Source organism: Folsomia candida, unplaced genomic scaffold (assembly GCF_002217175.1).
Source record: "Folsomia candida strain VU population unplaced genomic scaffold, ASM221717v1 Fcan01_Sc008, whole genome shotgun sequence".
In the NCBI taxonomy this organism is placed as follows: domain Eukaryota; kingdom Metazoa; phylum Arthropoda; class Collembola; order Entomobryomorpha; family Isotomidae; genus Folsomia; species Folsomia candida.
This window is the reverse complement of record NW_019091200.1, coordinates 3,709,149-3,723,140: the sequence shown is the minus strand read 5'-3', so window position 1 is coordinate 3,723,140 and position 13,992 is coordinate 3,709,149. Positions and strand designations below refer to the sequence as shown.

Sequence of the window (13,992 nt, the reverse complement as noted above, 5' to 3'; positions counted from 1 at the left end):
GAATGCAAGTGAAAAAAATTATCGTAATACATAACTTATGATGGTTATTCACTCAAGATGGATATTCATTATGTTATACTTTGACCAAGTCAATATATGTATTTATAAGTTAAATAACACGATTTGATAACAACTTATCGTACTGTCAATCAGTTCATGTATGTATTTAGTTGTCGTTCTGATACTTACCTCGTTAACATTGCGCAACAACCTTAATAAAATTTGTTAATATTAATATTTCCAAATTTTGCTATACGACTAAAATTTCAGAAGCTTATCTACAAATATTATTTATTTTCAAACTTGAATGGAACCAATATGTGAATTTATTGGTGCAAAATATTGTAAAACTATATACCTATAGTATATGCAAATATTTCACATTTGCATACTAAAACACAGCAGTTTGTGCAATTGAATTGGAGTATGAATTTTAATTTTCAGGTCAAAAGCATAGCGACGGATACAACGACATGGACGACTAAAACGGACACATGTGAAAATAAAGACTCTCTTCAACACGATTTTATCATCGTTGGTGTAATTTTTGTACTACTGATTTTGTAAGCGAAACAAGGATTCTAATTTTTCTGAAATTGTGTAAAATTTAAATTGATCAATTTGAAAACTTTTGTATAACATAAGCCAAACTTTCGGGAATTTACACGGTTTACTGGCTTAAAATACATAGGGTTAAAAATTAATTAAAGATTACTAACTTTCAATTATACTACCTGCAGATTGGAGACAAGTACAGTTTTTGCTGTGTTGGTGATTAAACGTGTCGAACGGATTAGTCTAATCGTCCAGGCGTTTTCCAACTTTAAAGAGAAAAAAAGTGTGCATATTCTCTTACAAGACTTGAACATCATGAGATCAAGGCCTCGATCTAATTGTCACAGAAAAGTTATCGGGGTGGAACAGCTTGGACAGGAAAATCGTGATTTTTCTTCATATAAATTGACGAACGGCGTGTACTTAATTAATCCTGAAAGAGGTATAGAATTAACCAATAATAAAATTCAGTAATCCACGGCAAGCTATGTAACCAGAAGAGTTGAGCGTTTTCAGAAACCCGATCCGATCAGTTTCTCGGATTAAAAAAAAATATCCGATCCGATTCGTTTTTAATTTAACAAATACGGATTACAGTGTCGGACAGATGTCTACGTCCACATAGTCGCGTCAATTTCATTTTCAAATTGTCACTGAACTACTGAACCAATTTTCATCATTGATATATCAAATTCTCACAAATTTAACGTAATTTCATAGCACATTATTAGTTTTCCGCTAAAAAATTTATTTTAGGCCAGAGATGTATTTTAATTCAAAATGAAAACAATTGGATGGACAAAAGTCAACGTCCAGTCAGAGAAAACATACAAAAAAAACTGTAATTTATAAGGAATGTTATAACAATTAATTTTTAATATTTGGTTGGGCCTCCGTTCGCTTTAAGGACGGCTTCAAGGCGTCGAGTCATTGAGTTTACCAAATTCTTGGTCACATCTTCAGAAATGGTTTCCCAAACTTCACGAATTCTGGATTTAAGGCCCGGAATTCCTGAAAAAGATTATTTTCTTATTTCTCTTTCAATGTGGTCGCACAGATGCTCAATGGGATTCAAGTCTGGAGATTGGGGAGGCCATTCTAGCTTCGGAATTTTTTTTTCTTGAAGTATTCCATGGTGGACTTGGCAGAGTGTTTCGGATCGTTGTCTTGTTGGAAGGCAAATCGTCGTCCAAGTCCAAGTTTTCGAACAGATTCCTGGATATTACGGTCAAGTATTCCCTGGTACTTGCATTGGTCCATAATTCCGTCAATAAATTCCATTTTTCCTGCCCCACTTGAAGCCATGCATCCCCACACCATTACCGACCCGCCGCCGTGCTTAACTGTGGGGTTGAGATTTTTTGGATTCAAAGCTTCTTTTGGATATCTCCACACTCTACGACGCCCATCTGACCCAAAGACATTGAACTTTGACTCGTCAGTCCATAAAATATGTCCCAGAATGTTTGTGGCTTGGAAATGTGGTCTCTGGCAAACTTCACTCGTTTGGTTGCATTCCTCGGTACAATAAGAGGCTTCCGAACTGCTCTGTGGGATTTCAAATTTCCCTTATTCAGTGTTCTTTGGATGGTCATAGGACTAACCTGTTTGCCGAACATCTCCTTGATCTCGGTAGATAGCTTTGGAGCACTAAGTGAGGGTGTAACGTTGACTTTGTTGAGCACGTGGCGTACTTCTCGGTGAGCCAAAATGGGTTTTCGACCACTTCTGACCTTGTTTTGGACTGAACCATTAGCTTTAAAGTTCTTAATGATTGTCTGGATGGTTGTCCTTGCTAATTTATACTTGGTCCATATTTGTCTCTGCGACAGCCCCCTTTTTGTCCACCCTTCCAGTCCTGAATGACAAGATCTCGAATAGCGATAGGAATTTCCTTGCGTGTCGACGCCATCATATTTTTCTGGAAGAAAATTATTTAAAAATTAATGCGGCATATGTTATTGATAGATTTATTAAGTTACCTGATTTTATAAATTGGAGAGATTTTTGTTGTTGACAATTAAAGTGAAGTGGACGTAGACTTTTGTCCGCTCAAATTTCATCCTCTCTCGCTCTGCACTATGATTCTCAGTTTTCCCAGAATTTTCAGAAATAACTCATATGTTTTATGAAATTACGTTAAATTTGTGAGAATTTGATATATCAATGATGAAAATTGGTTCAGTAGTTCAGTGACAATTTGAAAATGAAATTGACGCGACTATGTGGACGTAGACATCTGTCCGACACTGTATGTATTCAAAAAATCGGATATCCAACTCAACCAAATACTCGAAATTTGAGCATTTTGTTTCGTAACAAGCGATAAAGTTGAGAAACTCAGCGAATTTTATAAGATTTACGAAGTTTAACGTTATTTAGGTTCTTGGCGATCGACGCAAAACGGGGATGTAACAATTTTGTCTCATCGTGGCGTGACTTTGAATCTAGCGAAGCAAAAATTTATCGATGTTCTCGTCACGAGAGGTACGACACGTGAGGCAAATGAACGTCTGCGAGATGGTGCCCAATATTTTGCTGCCATCGGAGAACGTGACAACATCGTAAAGTTTTTCGGGTTCCAGGATCTTCCATCTGGTATAAAACATTATTAATATATTTAGTGAATCACGATGATTAAGTAGTACGAATTTTGTAATCTTGTAATTTGTGAAGTCCTGTCAAATTATTTTATGTCGAATATGGGATTGATTTTCATATTTCTGACTTTCTTTGTTAAACTTTTGATTTTAACAGGGTCAATATAATACGATATAAGTAACTGTTGAGCAATTTAAAAAATACTAATTTGTCTATGATGTTTTTGTCAGATTTACTGAGGAAATTCACGTACTACTTGTCAATATTGTAAAATCCGCACAACTTACAAAGCTTACGAACAGCCAAAGTCAGATAATTGGTTCCGAAGAATTTTACCAAATTACTCTGTATTGTAAAAAAAAGTTTATGCGAGTAATGTGCATTTGTAGCTTTACGGATTTAGGATGTGTTCGAGCTAATTTTATAAATTAATTTGTAACCCGACAAAATCACACCCGCCCTCAATTTTCCCATTTGTCAAGAAATTCGTAAAGTTTTAGAGGACTTGTAATACAAACTTTGTACGTATGATTGCACTTTTGCACAAATTTTGGTTTCCAAATTGAAAAAAATACACATTTATGAAATTTTTGCAGGAAATTTTTGCAGGAAAATATCGCAATTAGAGTATGTACATAAATTTTACAGAGGCGTCACCTAATTCTAGCAAATCTTTAAATTTCTGCACAGATCGTATCTTTCTGGTTTCGTAAATTTGTGAGGGAGGCAGCCTTCTAAATCTGTTGAGACTGAGACGAACATCTACAACGAGCACGACTTTTGCTGACAATTCGGATGGAGATGCTAACTACGAACAAATGTAATAATTAATATGTAATTATTACATAATAATTTTTAAACTATAACCAAATTAGTGGTCATACATTGTCATGGTCTGGTAACAAATTTGTCCTATAGTATTTAGAGTTGTAAACAACATAGTTTGGTAACAATTATCACACAACGTTAATAAAATTGCTGCATAGCATATTTCTACCCCAAGTTTTTTTTACCAAAGTACTATTACCAAGTTTTATTTTGGTGTTAGTTTCAGTGCCCTTAAGTAGTACCTAAATCCGTCAAATAACTACCTCTGAATTAATTTTACAATTTTAAAGGTGTAACGCCGCAAGTTTGAGTCCCATCCCAATTCCCCGACTTATCACGTGGATCATGGGTATCGCTCAAGGAATGGTGTATCTTCAAGAGAAAAACGTAGTTTTCACGATACAATTATTTCATTACGAATAATTTAATTAAAACTTCAAGCTCCACATTTTCCTATAGATTTACGGGGTTACTTTATCCGCACGAGATATCTGGCTGTCGTGGGATTATGTTGCGAAAATTTCTTTGTCGACCTTGACCGGATTTTGCAATCAGGAATCAGTTGAGGTAAACAAGTCAATTTCCACAAGTAAATTCGTAGTTTGTTTAATCGGGTTTTGAATTTTGACGATTTTTACACTTGTGAAATGCAAAAACGAATTGCAATTTTTTCATAATGAATTTTTCGGAAACAAAATCCTCAATATTTGCTCAATAATAAATCTGAATTTCAAATCTAAATTTTGACAGAATGGCGTGGACGAGGATCCCGAAAGAGTCAGGTGGACAGCTCCTGAAGAGCTTTTAAACCCTTCGGGTCATGTCCTTGACCCGCATCATGGAATAGACGTTTGGTCTTTTGGAGTCTTAATTTGGGAAATTTTTTCATGTGCCCAAACTCCATACTTTCAGTGGCGTGATGATGACAATTTGGAAGAGAATTTGGCATATTTCTTACATAGTGGGGGTCGCTTAGATGTTCCCAGCGATTTTACACCGGAAGCAATGTATGCATTCAAAATACACTAAAAATTTGCCTCTATGAAACTCTACCGTTGGTAACGATAATTTTTCAATCAACGGTAAAAACGAATCCAAAGGCTGATAAAAATTCCTCACTGGAAGGCGGTTAATTTGCATTTCTAGCCAATTATTGTTACCGTCAAATGGGTATCTTTGCCGCAAGTAGAACGCCATGAGATCCTACTCGAGGAGTGAACGGTCCGTGTTGTTAGAGAGTATTGTATAAAACTGGTGGTAGCATTGAGGTTAAAAATTTTCATGCAGATATGCATATTAATATTTATCACTGGATTGACAGATGGGACATCATGATGCTATGTTGGGATGTGGATCGCAAAAAAAGGCCAAGTTTCTCTCAAATTCGAGAAATGTTTCAGAATTATCTTACATCGACCATGTTACCATCAGAAGACTAGAAGATGTATAAAACATTAAAGATGAATTTGGCCAAAATTATTAAATCAGAATAATAAACTATGTATATTGCACAGTTTACACAGTCAACAGTTCGCATCTAAAATGCAACTTTGCATAAGACCATTGATAATTTAGAAAAATGCCCATGCAATTGACTCAACCGTATTTATGAACGTTATAGAATCTGCCTATCTGTATTATTCCATAGGATATCATGGATATCCGTAATTTTCCAATCCAGTTCGCAAAATTTTATACAGTTTGCAAAAGTTTGCGAATACGAGAACGCTCGACGAGAAATCTCTGTATTCCATCGGTAACCATGTACACAAAGAATAACCTCTGACTAACAAAGTTTAGGAAAATTTTTCTAAAGTAGACGGGCATAAAAAAGTATGCTTTTCACACTGAATCAAATAAACTTTCTTCAAAGTATCAAGTTTTCATCGTTTTGGAATACCTTCCACTTATCGTACTTCCGGATTTCACTTCCTTCCTGACCCTTCGTGACCAAGGAGTTTTTCCTCTCCCCGTATTCTTCCTCCTCGACAAGAAATTGGAACTCTTCACTATGTCTCCTCACCTCTCCCTCGTGGCCATCGTCGCCCTCGCCGTCTGTGTGATAACTGGTGTCACAGGTCAGCTCTATACGAGGGTGGAAGACCTCATGACAATCTTCAAGCCTAAACTGGGTCCCTTAAAGTGGCCCACCACTGCCTTAAAGAATCCTCCCATTACATGCTTAGTTATGGCGAACCGGTAAGTCAGACCAATTAATTTATTCAATTTAAGTAATCTGGTCACTCCAATTTTTAATTGGATTAACTTATTTAATTTGAATTCTTTAATTTTACCATCTTCAAAAGAAATTTGAATGTTTATCACTCTCGCGTCGCCTACATGGAATCATGGGACCGCTTCCGCACCGAATACAACGACAAAATCGATCCATCCAACTTTAATCCCCACTATTTCTGCGCCAACGTCCCCAAGTTCCGTTTCATGAGTAAGTAAAACAAAACGTCGGTATAATCCAAGATTATTGGACATATTCATGTGATCTCTATCATTAAATAACAAAAGTGGCACATTTTTTGCCTACAATTTTAGGAACAAATTGTACTAAACATATTTTTTAATTAACCGCAGGTTCTGACGTAATTAAAGAACCAGACAAGGAAGATTTCTCCCGCACCCCTCACTCACAGTTCTGGATGGAGGAGCCGACAGCTTGGTTCTGGCACAGGCGTTATCACGCAACCCTAGAATTAACCGCTGAACAACTCATGACGGGGAAGATATTGGGACTTATCTTTCGTGTGGATGTGACAGGAATCAAAAGCAAAGGTCGATTTCTGAAAGGTGACTCATAAATAATTTTACCCCGCTGTGGAGGACTTTACTTACAATGCGATGGTGTGAAGTGTAACCCTCCGATTTGGTTGAAAGTTTGAAATTACGTGGTCATTGTCAATACGTTTCTTCAGGCCGTTTGTGCAGAATTTACCAAAATATTTTAGGGCAAAGTTGAAAAAGATGGGATTTTTAGCACGGGAAGAGAATTGAAGTTGAGTTTGCTTCTTCCGCATGGTAAAAATCGCCCGTTTTTCAACTTTGCCCTCAAATTTTTCGGCAGATTCTGACCATCGCAAAAACTGCCTGAAGAAACGTTGGTTGTATTGACATGGACCACGTAATTTCAAAATTTCACCCAAATCGGAGGGTTACAGTTCACAGTTCACACCATTGCATTGTTAAAACCACAATTATGTATCTCATCCTTAGGCTGGTACCATTTGAACATCACGCTTGCCATCGATCACAATTTATCCAAGGACGTGGATGGTGTTCTTGTACGTGTCGACAACCAACGCTCAGCCGCTGAGGAGGTGTTGGCCAACCACGTGATTGATAAACTAATAGTGACGGCACGAGGCCTTACGCTCGCCGCGGGGAGACCTCGACCTCCTTGCGAACGTTGTAGACCCTTCTCGGAAACGGGACGTCCCCCATTTAAGCCGGAGCCTCGGCCAGTCCGTCGCGTGTGGGTGGGTGGAATTGGCGAATTTGTCCAAGACTTTCCCCCCTGCGAGGAGGACGGCTATAGAATGAAGACGGAGTACGTCAAGCAACAGTTCATGTCTTGTGGAACTGTCCAATTCGGAGAAGCTCATGTGAACAGTTAATTATTTCGTAAATATTATGACAAATATTGAAATGTTCTTATCATTTGTCCCTTTAGTACGGAAATAACTTCTACTACACGCGGACGCACAACGACAAGAAGACCAAGTACGGCCAAACCCAGGAAACTCTCAAGGGTGCGGCTGAGATCCATCTCAACTTTAAGTTCGACAACTCTTTCTGCAACCGCTACGCTGAGATTGACTTTGTGTAAGACGAATTTCTGTCTATTTTGTTACCCTAATTTTTCACAAGTCATTCCTTCTCCCGTAGAGTAAATGGTATCGTGATGAACAGAAATGTTACGCCTGAATCCTTCGACAACTGGGCCCACCACCCGTCCGGAAAACCTCGCAATGACAAACCTCTTGAATTCGTTTACCGTGAGAACTAATCCAAATTCGAAGATAACCTTTAAATTGTATCAAATTTTAGATTTCTTTTCCCAGCCGTGCAACGCTCGGTATCCACTCGAATCCTGTTCTCCTCCTCGCACGCGATGCACGCCCCGATCTTCTACGAAAGTGCCGACCCCATTCCGCGTGGCGTGAAGACCGTCCAATGCAGCCATCCACTGCAGGGCGAATGGGTAATGAATGACGCCCAGCCATTCCAAATGCCCGGAACTACAACGCTCCATCGCATGTCCGTCACTGCCGGGGCTGACCTCAAACTCAACCCCAAAGCGACTTTCGACTCCACCTTCGGCGGCTCGATCAAGTTCATCTTCGGCCTCCCGAAGGATCTCCTTCTCAGCGATGTCATAGAACTCAACTCCCCGAGTGACGATGTCAACGCTTTTGGACTTCGCCGCACCTCCACCTACCAAGCCCCGCTAACCGAAGAGGTTGGAGGGGAAATGTGGACACCATTTCGTGATATTCTGGGCCATCCTCAAAAGCAAGGACATCCTGTCTCGGCCTGGCTTTCTATCATCAGCATCGTCACCCGGGAAATGAACGAATTCGATTGGGAAACTTTTATCGCCACGGACGATCCAGATCCGACTAATCCTGACATTAAAAATGGAAGCTACTGCAACCCACGTACCATGTTTGATTTAATCTATGAGCCAGGCCCCACATATCTGGCGCACCCGTACTACGACGTGACCTGCTTGGGCGTGGAGTCCTTCAAAAATACGTCGGGTATAATAGTCAGAGCCGTTCCGTACCTAGCGAATGATGCCGAGATTATACAAAAGGGGCGGGACGCAATGTTCTACAAAAAGTTGCCTCCCATCACGGGAAGGTGCGTTAATTAATTAATTATGTTAATTGCATTAATAACATATTATATTCCACCGATTCCTCGTAATTATAGGTGCAGGCCGCTCCTTTGGTGGAATGATGGCGTGGGGAGCTTGAGGGCAGCAGCGCCCAAATGCGACGACTTCTTCCAAGAGTACAGGGACGGCAAGACGAAGGGTGAGTGACACATGACCAAATTAAGAAGTGGAAAAATTATAATATTTCACAATCTGATGAAATTGCTACTTAAAACTGCCTTATGCCTCGTTCAATCCGTCATTTTGCAGCAGATTTAATTGTGCAGTTTTCCTAAGTTTAGCTACTATAGTATTTCTGACCTTGATTCACCGTTTTTTTAGACCCCGCCCTTGCAAGGCTCGTGAAGATGGTTGATGAACAGCACAAGTCGAGAAGTCGAGAGAAATGGAAAGACAAGTACGAGGAGTCGGCGAAGAGGAAGGTCATGGTTGGTCTGTGTGGTGCGATGGAACAGCTGAAGAAAGACTACCCCTGCGCCATCCCAGTTCCGCGGCCATTCACGACCGCACCGACCACTGTCAAGAGTAAGCGTTACCTTCTTCTGGCCAACTTAATTCTGATTTATACATGTTTCTGTGCCAGGTTCAAACGAGTCTGCGGCCCAGGAAAGAATTGCGGGCCAGATGAAACACTCCAATGCCTACCTGCGCGGCATGGTTGTGAACGAGAGCCCATACACCGTCTACATCTGGGTGAACATCAAGCTTAATCGATCCTGGTGATTTATTGGCTGTGCTAATTTAGGCATTTGTATTTCCACAGGATTCGAGACTGATTCACGGCGTGATTATGACCATCATCGTCATGTTCGTCACCCCGATATCCTTCTTTCTCACGCGATACTTCAAGGAGACGTTCATGAACACGCGACTTATGCTGCAACACCTCTGGTTCTTTGTGAGTCTAGCCTCTCTCTAATTTTGAGAAGTGAAACTTACCTCTGACCTTTAGGTCCACCTTTGGTCTGCGATCGTGACGCTACTTTTGTTCTTGGTCGGGATGTGGCGTCAGGTGGAGACGCGCGGTATCCTCGGCGTGAGTCTGCACCCTACGGCACGAACGCATCGAGTTCTTGGCTGGATGTCTGTCTCCATCGCGGCGACCATGCTCGTCCTCGGTGGCTTTCGATGCATGAATCGTACCGTGAGAGGCATCATTATCATCCTTCACTCGCTCCTCGGATATTTTTACTACGTCCTTTGTCGTGAGTAAATGTGTAGATTTGATTAGTAGGAATATAAAATAGGGTAACTTTTGACCTTTGACTTTTTGTATACGAATGTGACATTAGTGACCTGTATGATCACCTCGATCCGAATTCCCGGTTCCCCTGCAGCTTTTCAGGATTTTTCCGTGGTGTCTTTCGAGTTGAAGACTTTGGACAGAGAGGCCGTTTTCGTTGTCGTTGTGGTCTGGATCATATTCGACCTGGTGATGCATATCGTCATGACGGTAAGGTCACGGCAGTAGGAAACTTGTGCACTTCAAATGATTGAACTTTGACCTTTTTTTAATTATCCGCAGTTTCGGCAGTGTATCAATGATGGAATCATGAAACTGACACGTGGGCGATTCTATTTCATCGCACCTATCCCCGTCGTCCTTGAAACTGATCGGTTCGACACTCCTGTGAGGCAGACATGTAAAATATTTGCTGTGTAACCTTTGACCTAATTATTTTCATTTTGTGTGAAGGGTCATCTCACTCGGATCTGGATGCTACGGGCTTACTCCTTGGTGGCTTTTATCGCAACAATCACCATCATCTGCTTTATCTTGGGTCACTCTCCACGCGGTAAGGGATTCGGATTCATGACCTGCACCCACCATCCAGAGAACTTCGAAGTCAGGACGGAGTATGAATGTCCCAAAGGGTGGACCATTTAAGAAGAACAGGTTCAACGTTCCTGGATGTTGTCATTTTAAATACGTCACAATTTCATCTTTACTGTTGTTCGGAGAAAATTCTCCGGTATGTTAAGTGGAGATTTCTGGCTTGCAATGTCAGACAGCACTTTCCTCTTCTTCGGATGACAAAAGTGACGAAAATGTAGCGTGAAGTATAGAAAATTATCATGAATAAGGGAAAATATTTCACATTTTTGTGTGTTAGCTACAAGTTTAGTAGTAAATTTTTGATGTCATTACTGTGACATGGTTCATGTTGTGGCAAAAGTCTGTAAATTATTTTCATATTTAAATTGGATAAAAATGTTTCAAAAACTAATTGGTCAGGTGTTAATTTTACAAATTAATCATTTCAACCTGATTCCATCACATACCTATGTAGCGTCTTCCTTATCGTTATACATAATCGGGAAAGTGGTAACTCCAGTCTTAACGAATATTTAGACAATAAACCTGAATAACTCCTATCTGACCAGGTCACGTGCATACATATGTCGACAGAATGCGAACTATATGACCTCTGACTTAATATTTATTGTCATCCCAGAAATAAGGTATTAATTCAATGGACGAGGATAAATAAAATGGTAGAAGCGGTGGTTGTGGGTTTAAGTTAATGAGAAAGCATAGTGGGTTTGATGTTGAAATTTGATGTCACAGGAAATTTCGAAGATCATGAAAAATTGTGCACCTAATCGCGCATCAAATATTAAGCTGGGAATGAGCATTTATATTTTATAAGGAGAAAAACGTCCCTGTAAAAATATCCTTTCTGGGTAAAGCAAACACGTGTCATTTTTTGTTAATAAAAGTAATAAATTGTGTGCTTTACATCTTAAAAAATCGTCTGTCTGGCTCATCTGCCGAGATAAACCGGCTCGTTTCTAAATAAATCTCGGGAAAGTTGAAGCGAAAAAAGTTCGATCTTAATCTGCCCACTTGACGCCTTTCTGCTAAAAACTTCGAGAAAAAGTCGTGTTTTTTGTTTGTTAAAAATCTTCTTGAGCTCAAGTGACTCAGAAATTCATATACTTTCACTCATCGCACAGCTTTCTCTTTTTGTGCATCACTTGATTCAGTACAGTCGTGAGATGTAACTACGAAGAAAGTGACAGTTATGCATTTTCACAAGTAAAGGACACCATTAAATGCGATTCCAGTTTATTTTACTCTTCTCGTCTTGCGATTGCTTGGGAGCATTATAAGAAATATGAAACATAACGTTTCAATTATTGCAATGAAGGCTTGAAAAAATAATTACAAATTTTAGATTCGAGTATTAGGTACTCTTTTTATTATTAAGATACCGTTAATCAAACGTATACAAAATTAAGCTAAAACTAATCCTAAGTTATCAACAAATTAACAACACATTTCTATGTAAAGATATATACATAATAAAGCTGGATTAGAAGTACTTCAACTTTCTGTCTTTCTACCAAACTTTCTAATATTTAGCAGGCGACGTTTTAACTTTTACTGTCTCAAATTGGTTTTTACAATGTATGTACAAGTTGCATCACCAAATTACTCAAGCAAGTATATTTACAATCCTCCAATGCATGCACTTTATGCATCTCTAACATTCCTACGAAACGGGGAAAGTTTAGTGGTGTGTAAAAAGTAATATCCGAAATATGGATCCAACTGGAATGGACAACAATCCAAAAATGTCGGTCTGCAAACATTTCAAGGACGCGAACGTATTCATTCCATCACATCATCCACTGTTCAGCATCGACCCCGGAGAAAGTCAATTCAGACCAAGTATTGAACTTGGGAGATTTCACTCTTAGAATTTTGTATACAATTTGCTTATCAACATTTACCCGATCTTATCAAGTTGGTAAAGTCACAAGGTTACGTATTCTGTAAAGCTTGCTGGATGTTTTTACTGATGCATGCCAATAAAACGTGTACCTTGGTCCGTACGATCACAAATTTACCATACTGGGAAATTTCTGTAATTGTGCAATTTTTAAGAGTGGCGTTAACTGAAGTGGATTCCTCTTCTGTCCAAGCCATTAGATGAATGATGACCATAATGGCTTTCTCCTTCTCTTCTGACGGACAGTCATCCCCCGTTCAGAGCGAAGAGGGAAACAAATTGATCCGTTGAAATCCATCCCAGCCAACAACGCCAAAATTCAGTCTCAAAAGCCTCCCCACTTTCTCCACCCGTTTTCCTCATGTTGGGATCCTCGCTAAGTGTTTCGCTCTTCTTTTGTCCCTGGACAGGTCTGAGGCCTTCTTGACGTGGCGTGGGAGTCGGTGCATCTGATGACCCAGAGTCCACGAGGAATGTCACACTTCAAGTCGTCGTGTGGGTGGGGAGGACTGAAAGCCAGCCCCGGTGGAGAAAGTTGAAGGTGAAAGCCGGTCAGCCAAGATTCTGCCCCGTGTGCGATAACGCGTCCCAAATTATTTATCGGAAATCACTCTATCAACTCCAATTTCAATCAGAGAGTGGATGTGGTTACACAAAAATGTTGAGGCTCGAGGGAATTTTACTCTAAATAATTCTGTTTAGTATTTCCAACCTAAGTAAATGCCCCAAGGTTTGTAGTAACTTACGACCGATTTGGTTGCAAATTGTTACTTATATTAGTAGCAAATTATTCGAACAATAATTACAGTTTCAAGCTAAATTAGTACACTCCGTACTGGATACATCAGTGGAGTCATACTTATAACTACCACACGGTAACAAATTTCTACCAAACTATTTAGCGTGTACATAACTGAATTAGCGGGAGAGCCGGACATGTGCACCGCTTTCTCCAAACGGGTCGTCGAGTGAATGTGTCGGCACGGTTGGCTGGTCCCATCGCATGTCGCTCTCTGACTCTGTCACATATTTACAAGCAAAAAGTCACCAGCCACGAACCCTGAATAAAACCAGGGAAAATGATATAGGTAAATATCTATATCATTTTCACTGGAATAAAGCTAAAGAGATTCATTCATGATTCTCCGTCAAGGTCGGGTAAGTCCTTTCCTCATTAATTATATTACTGATCAGAGTGGACAGACACGTGGAGTCCACTTTTTGCAAGTGTGACAGGAAAGTAGCACAAATTTGAGAGAGAAATCTTCCAGATTTAATATCATCAGAAAATATGATGTCACAGTACAAAAAAAATACAAGGTATGTATGTAGATACTTGAATATAATGAACTTTAAAAT

General features: G+C 39.6%; 2 protein-coding genes across 2 annotated transcripts; both read left to right on the top strand.

Moving 5' to 3' along the window:
* Positions 1-180: 180 nt before the first annotated feature.
* LOC118436471 lies at positions 181-12,042 on the top strand. Its single transcript, XM_035854636.1, has 22 exons — positions 181-344; positions 445-563; positions 741-997; positions 2,938-3,153; positions 3,847-3,976; positions 4,275-4,371; positions 4,444-4,551; positions 4,735-6,183; positions 6,291-6,430; positions 6,574-6,786; positions 7,210-7,598; positions 7,667-7,818; positions 7,882-7,991; positions 8,058-8,859; positions 8,932-9,035; positions 9,218-9,421; positions 9,480-9,589; positions 9,660-9,794; positions 9,849-10,101; positions 10,189-10,349; positions 10,422-10,526; positions 10,593-12,042. The coding sequence occupies exons 8-22, from the start codon at positions 5,996-5,998 to the stop codon at positions 10,782-10,784; spliced, it is 3,258 nt and encodes a 1,085-aa protein (XP_035710529.1). The 5' UTR covers positions 181-344; positions 445-563; positions 741-997; positions 2,938-3,153; positions 3,847-3,976; positions 4,275-4,371; positions 4,444-4,551; positions 4,735-5,995; the 3' UTR covers positions 10,785-12,042.
* On the top strand, positions 4,330-5,013 carry LOC118436387 (tyrosine-protein kinase csk-1-like). Its single transcript, XM_035854385.1, has 3 exons — positions 4,330-4,371; positions 4,444-4,551; positions 4,735-5,013. The coding sequence occupies exons 1-3, from the start codon at positions 4,330-4,332 to the stop codon at positions 5,011-5,013; spliced, it is 429 nt and encodes a 142-aa protein (XP_035710278.1).
* Positions 12,043-13,992: the final 1,950 nt, after the last annotated feature.

Coding starts and splice junctions, on each gene's coding strand:
- LOC118436387 (XM_035854385.1), top strand. CDS start 4,330: ATGGGTATCGCTCAAGGAATGGTGTATCTTCAAGAGAAAAAC. Junction 4,372..4,443: donor TGTATCTTCAAGAGAAAAAC/GTAGTTTTCACG, acceptor ATTTTCCTATAG/ATTTACGGGGTTACTTTATC. Junction 4,552..4,734: donor GCAATCAGGAATCAGTTGAG/GTAAACAAGTCA, acceptor AAATTTTGACAG/AATGGCGTGGACGAGGATCC.
- LOC118436471 (XM_035854636.1), top strand. CDS start 5,996: ATGTCTCCTCACCTCTCCCTCGTGGCCATCGTCGCCCTCGCCGTCTGT. Junction 9,422..9,479: donor CGCACCGACCACTGTCAAGA/GTAAGCGTTACC, acceptor TTTCTGTGCCAG/GTTCAAACGAGTCTGCGGCC. Junction 10,350..10,421: donor TGATGCATATCGTCATGACG/GTAAGGTCACGG, acceptor AATTATCCGCAG/TTTCGGCAGTGTATCAATGA.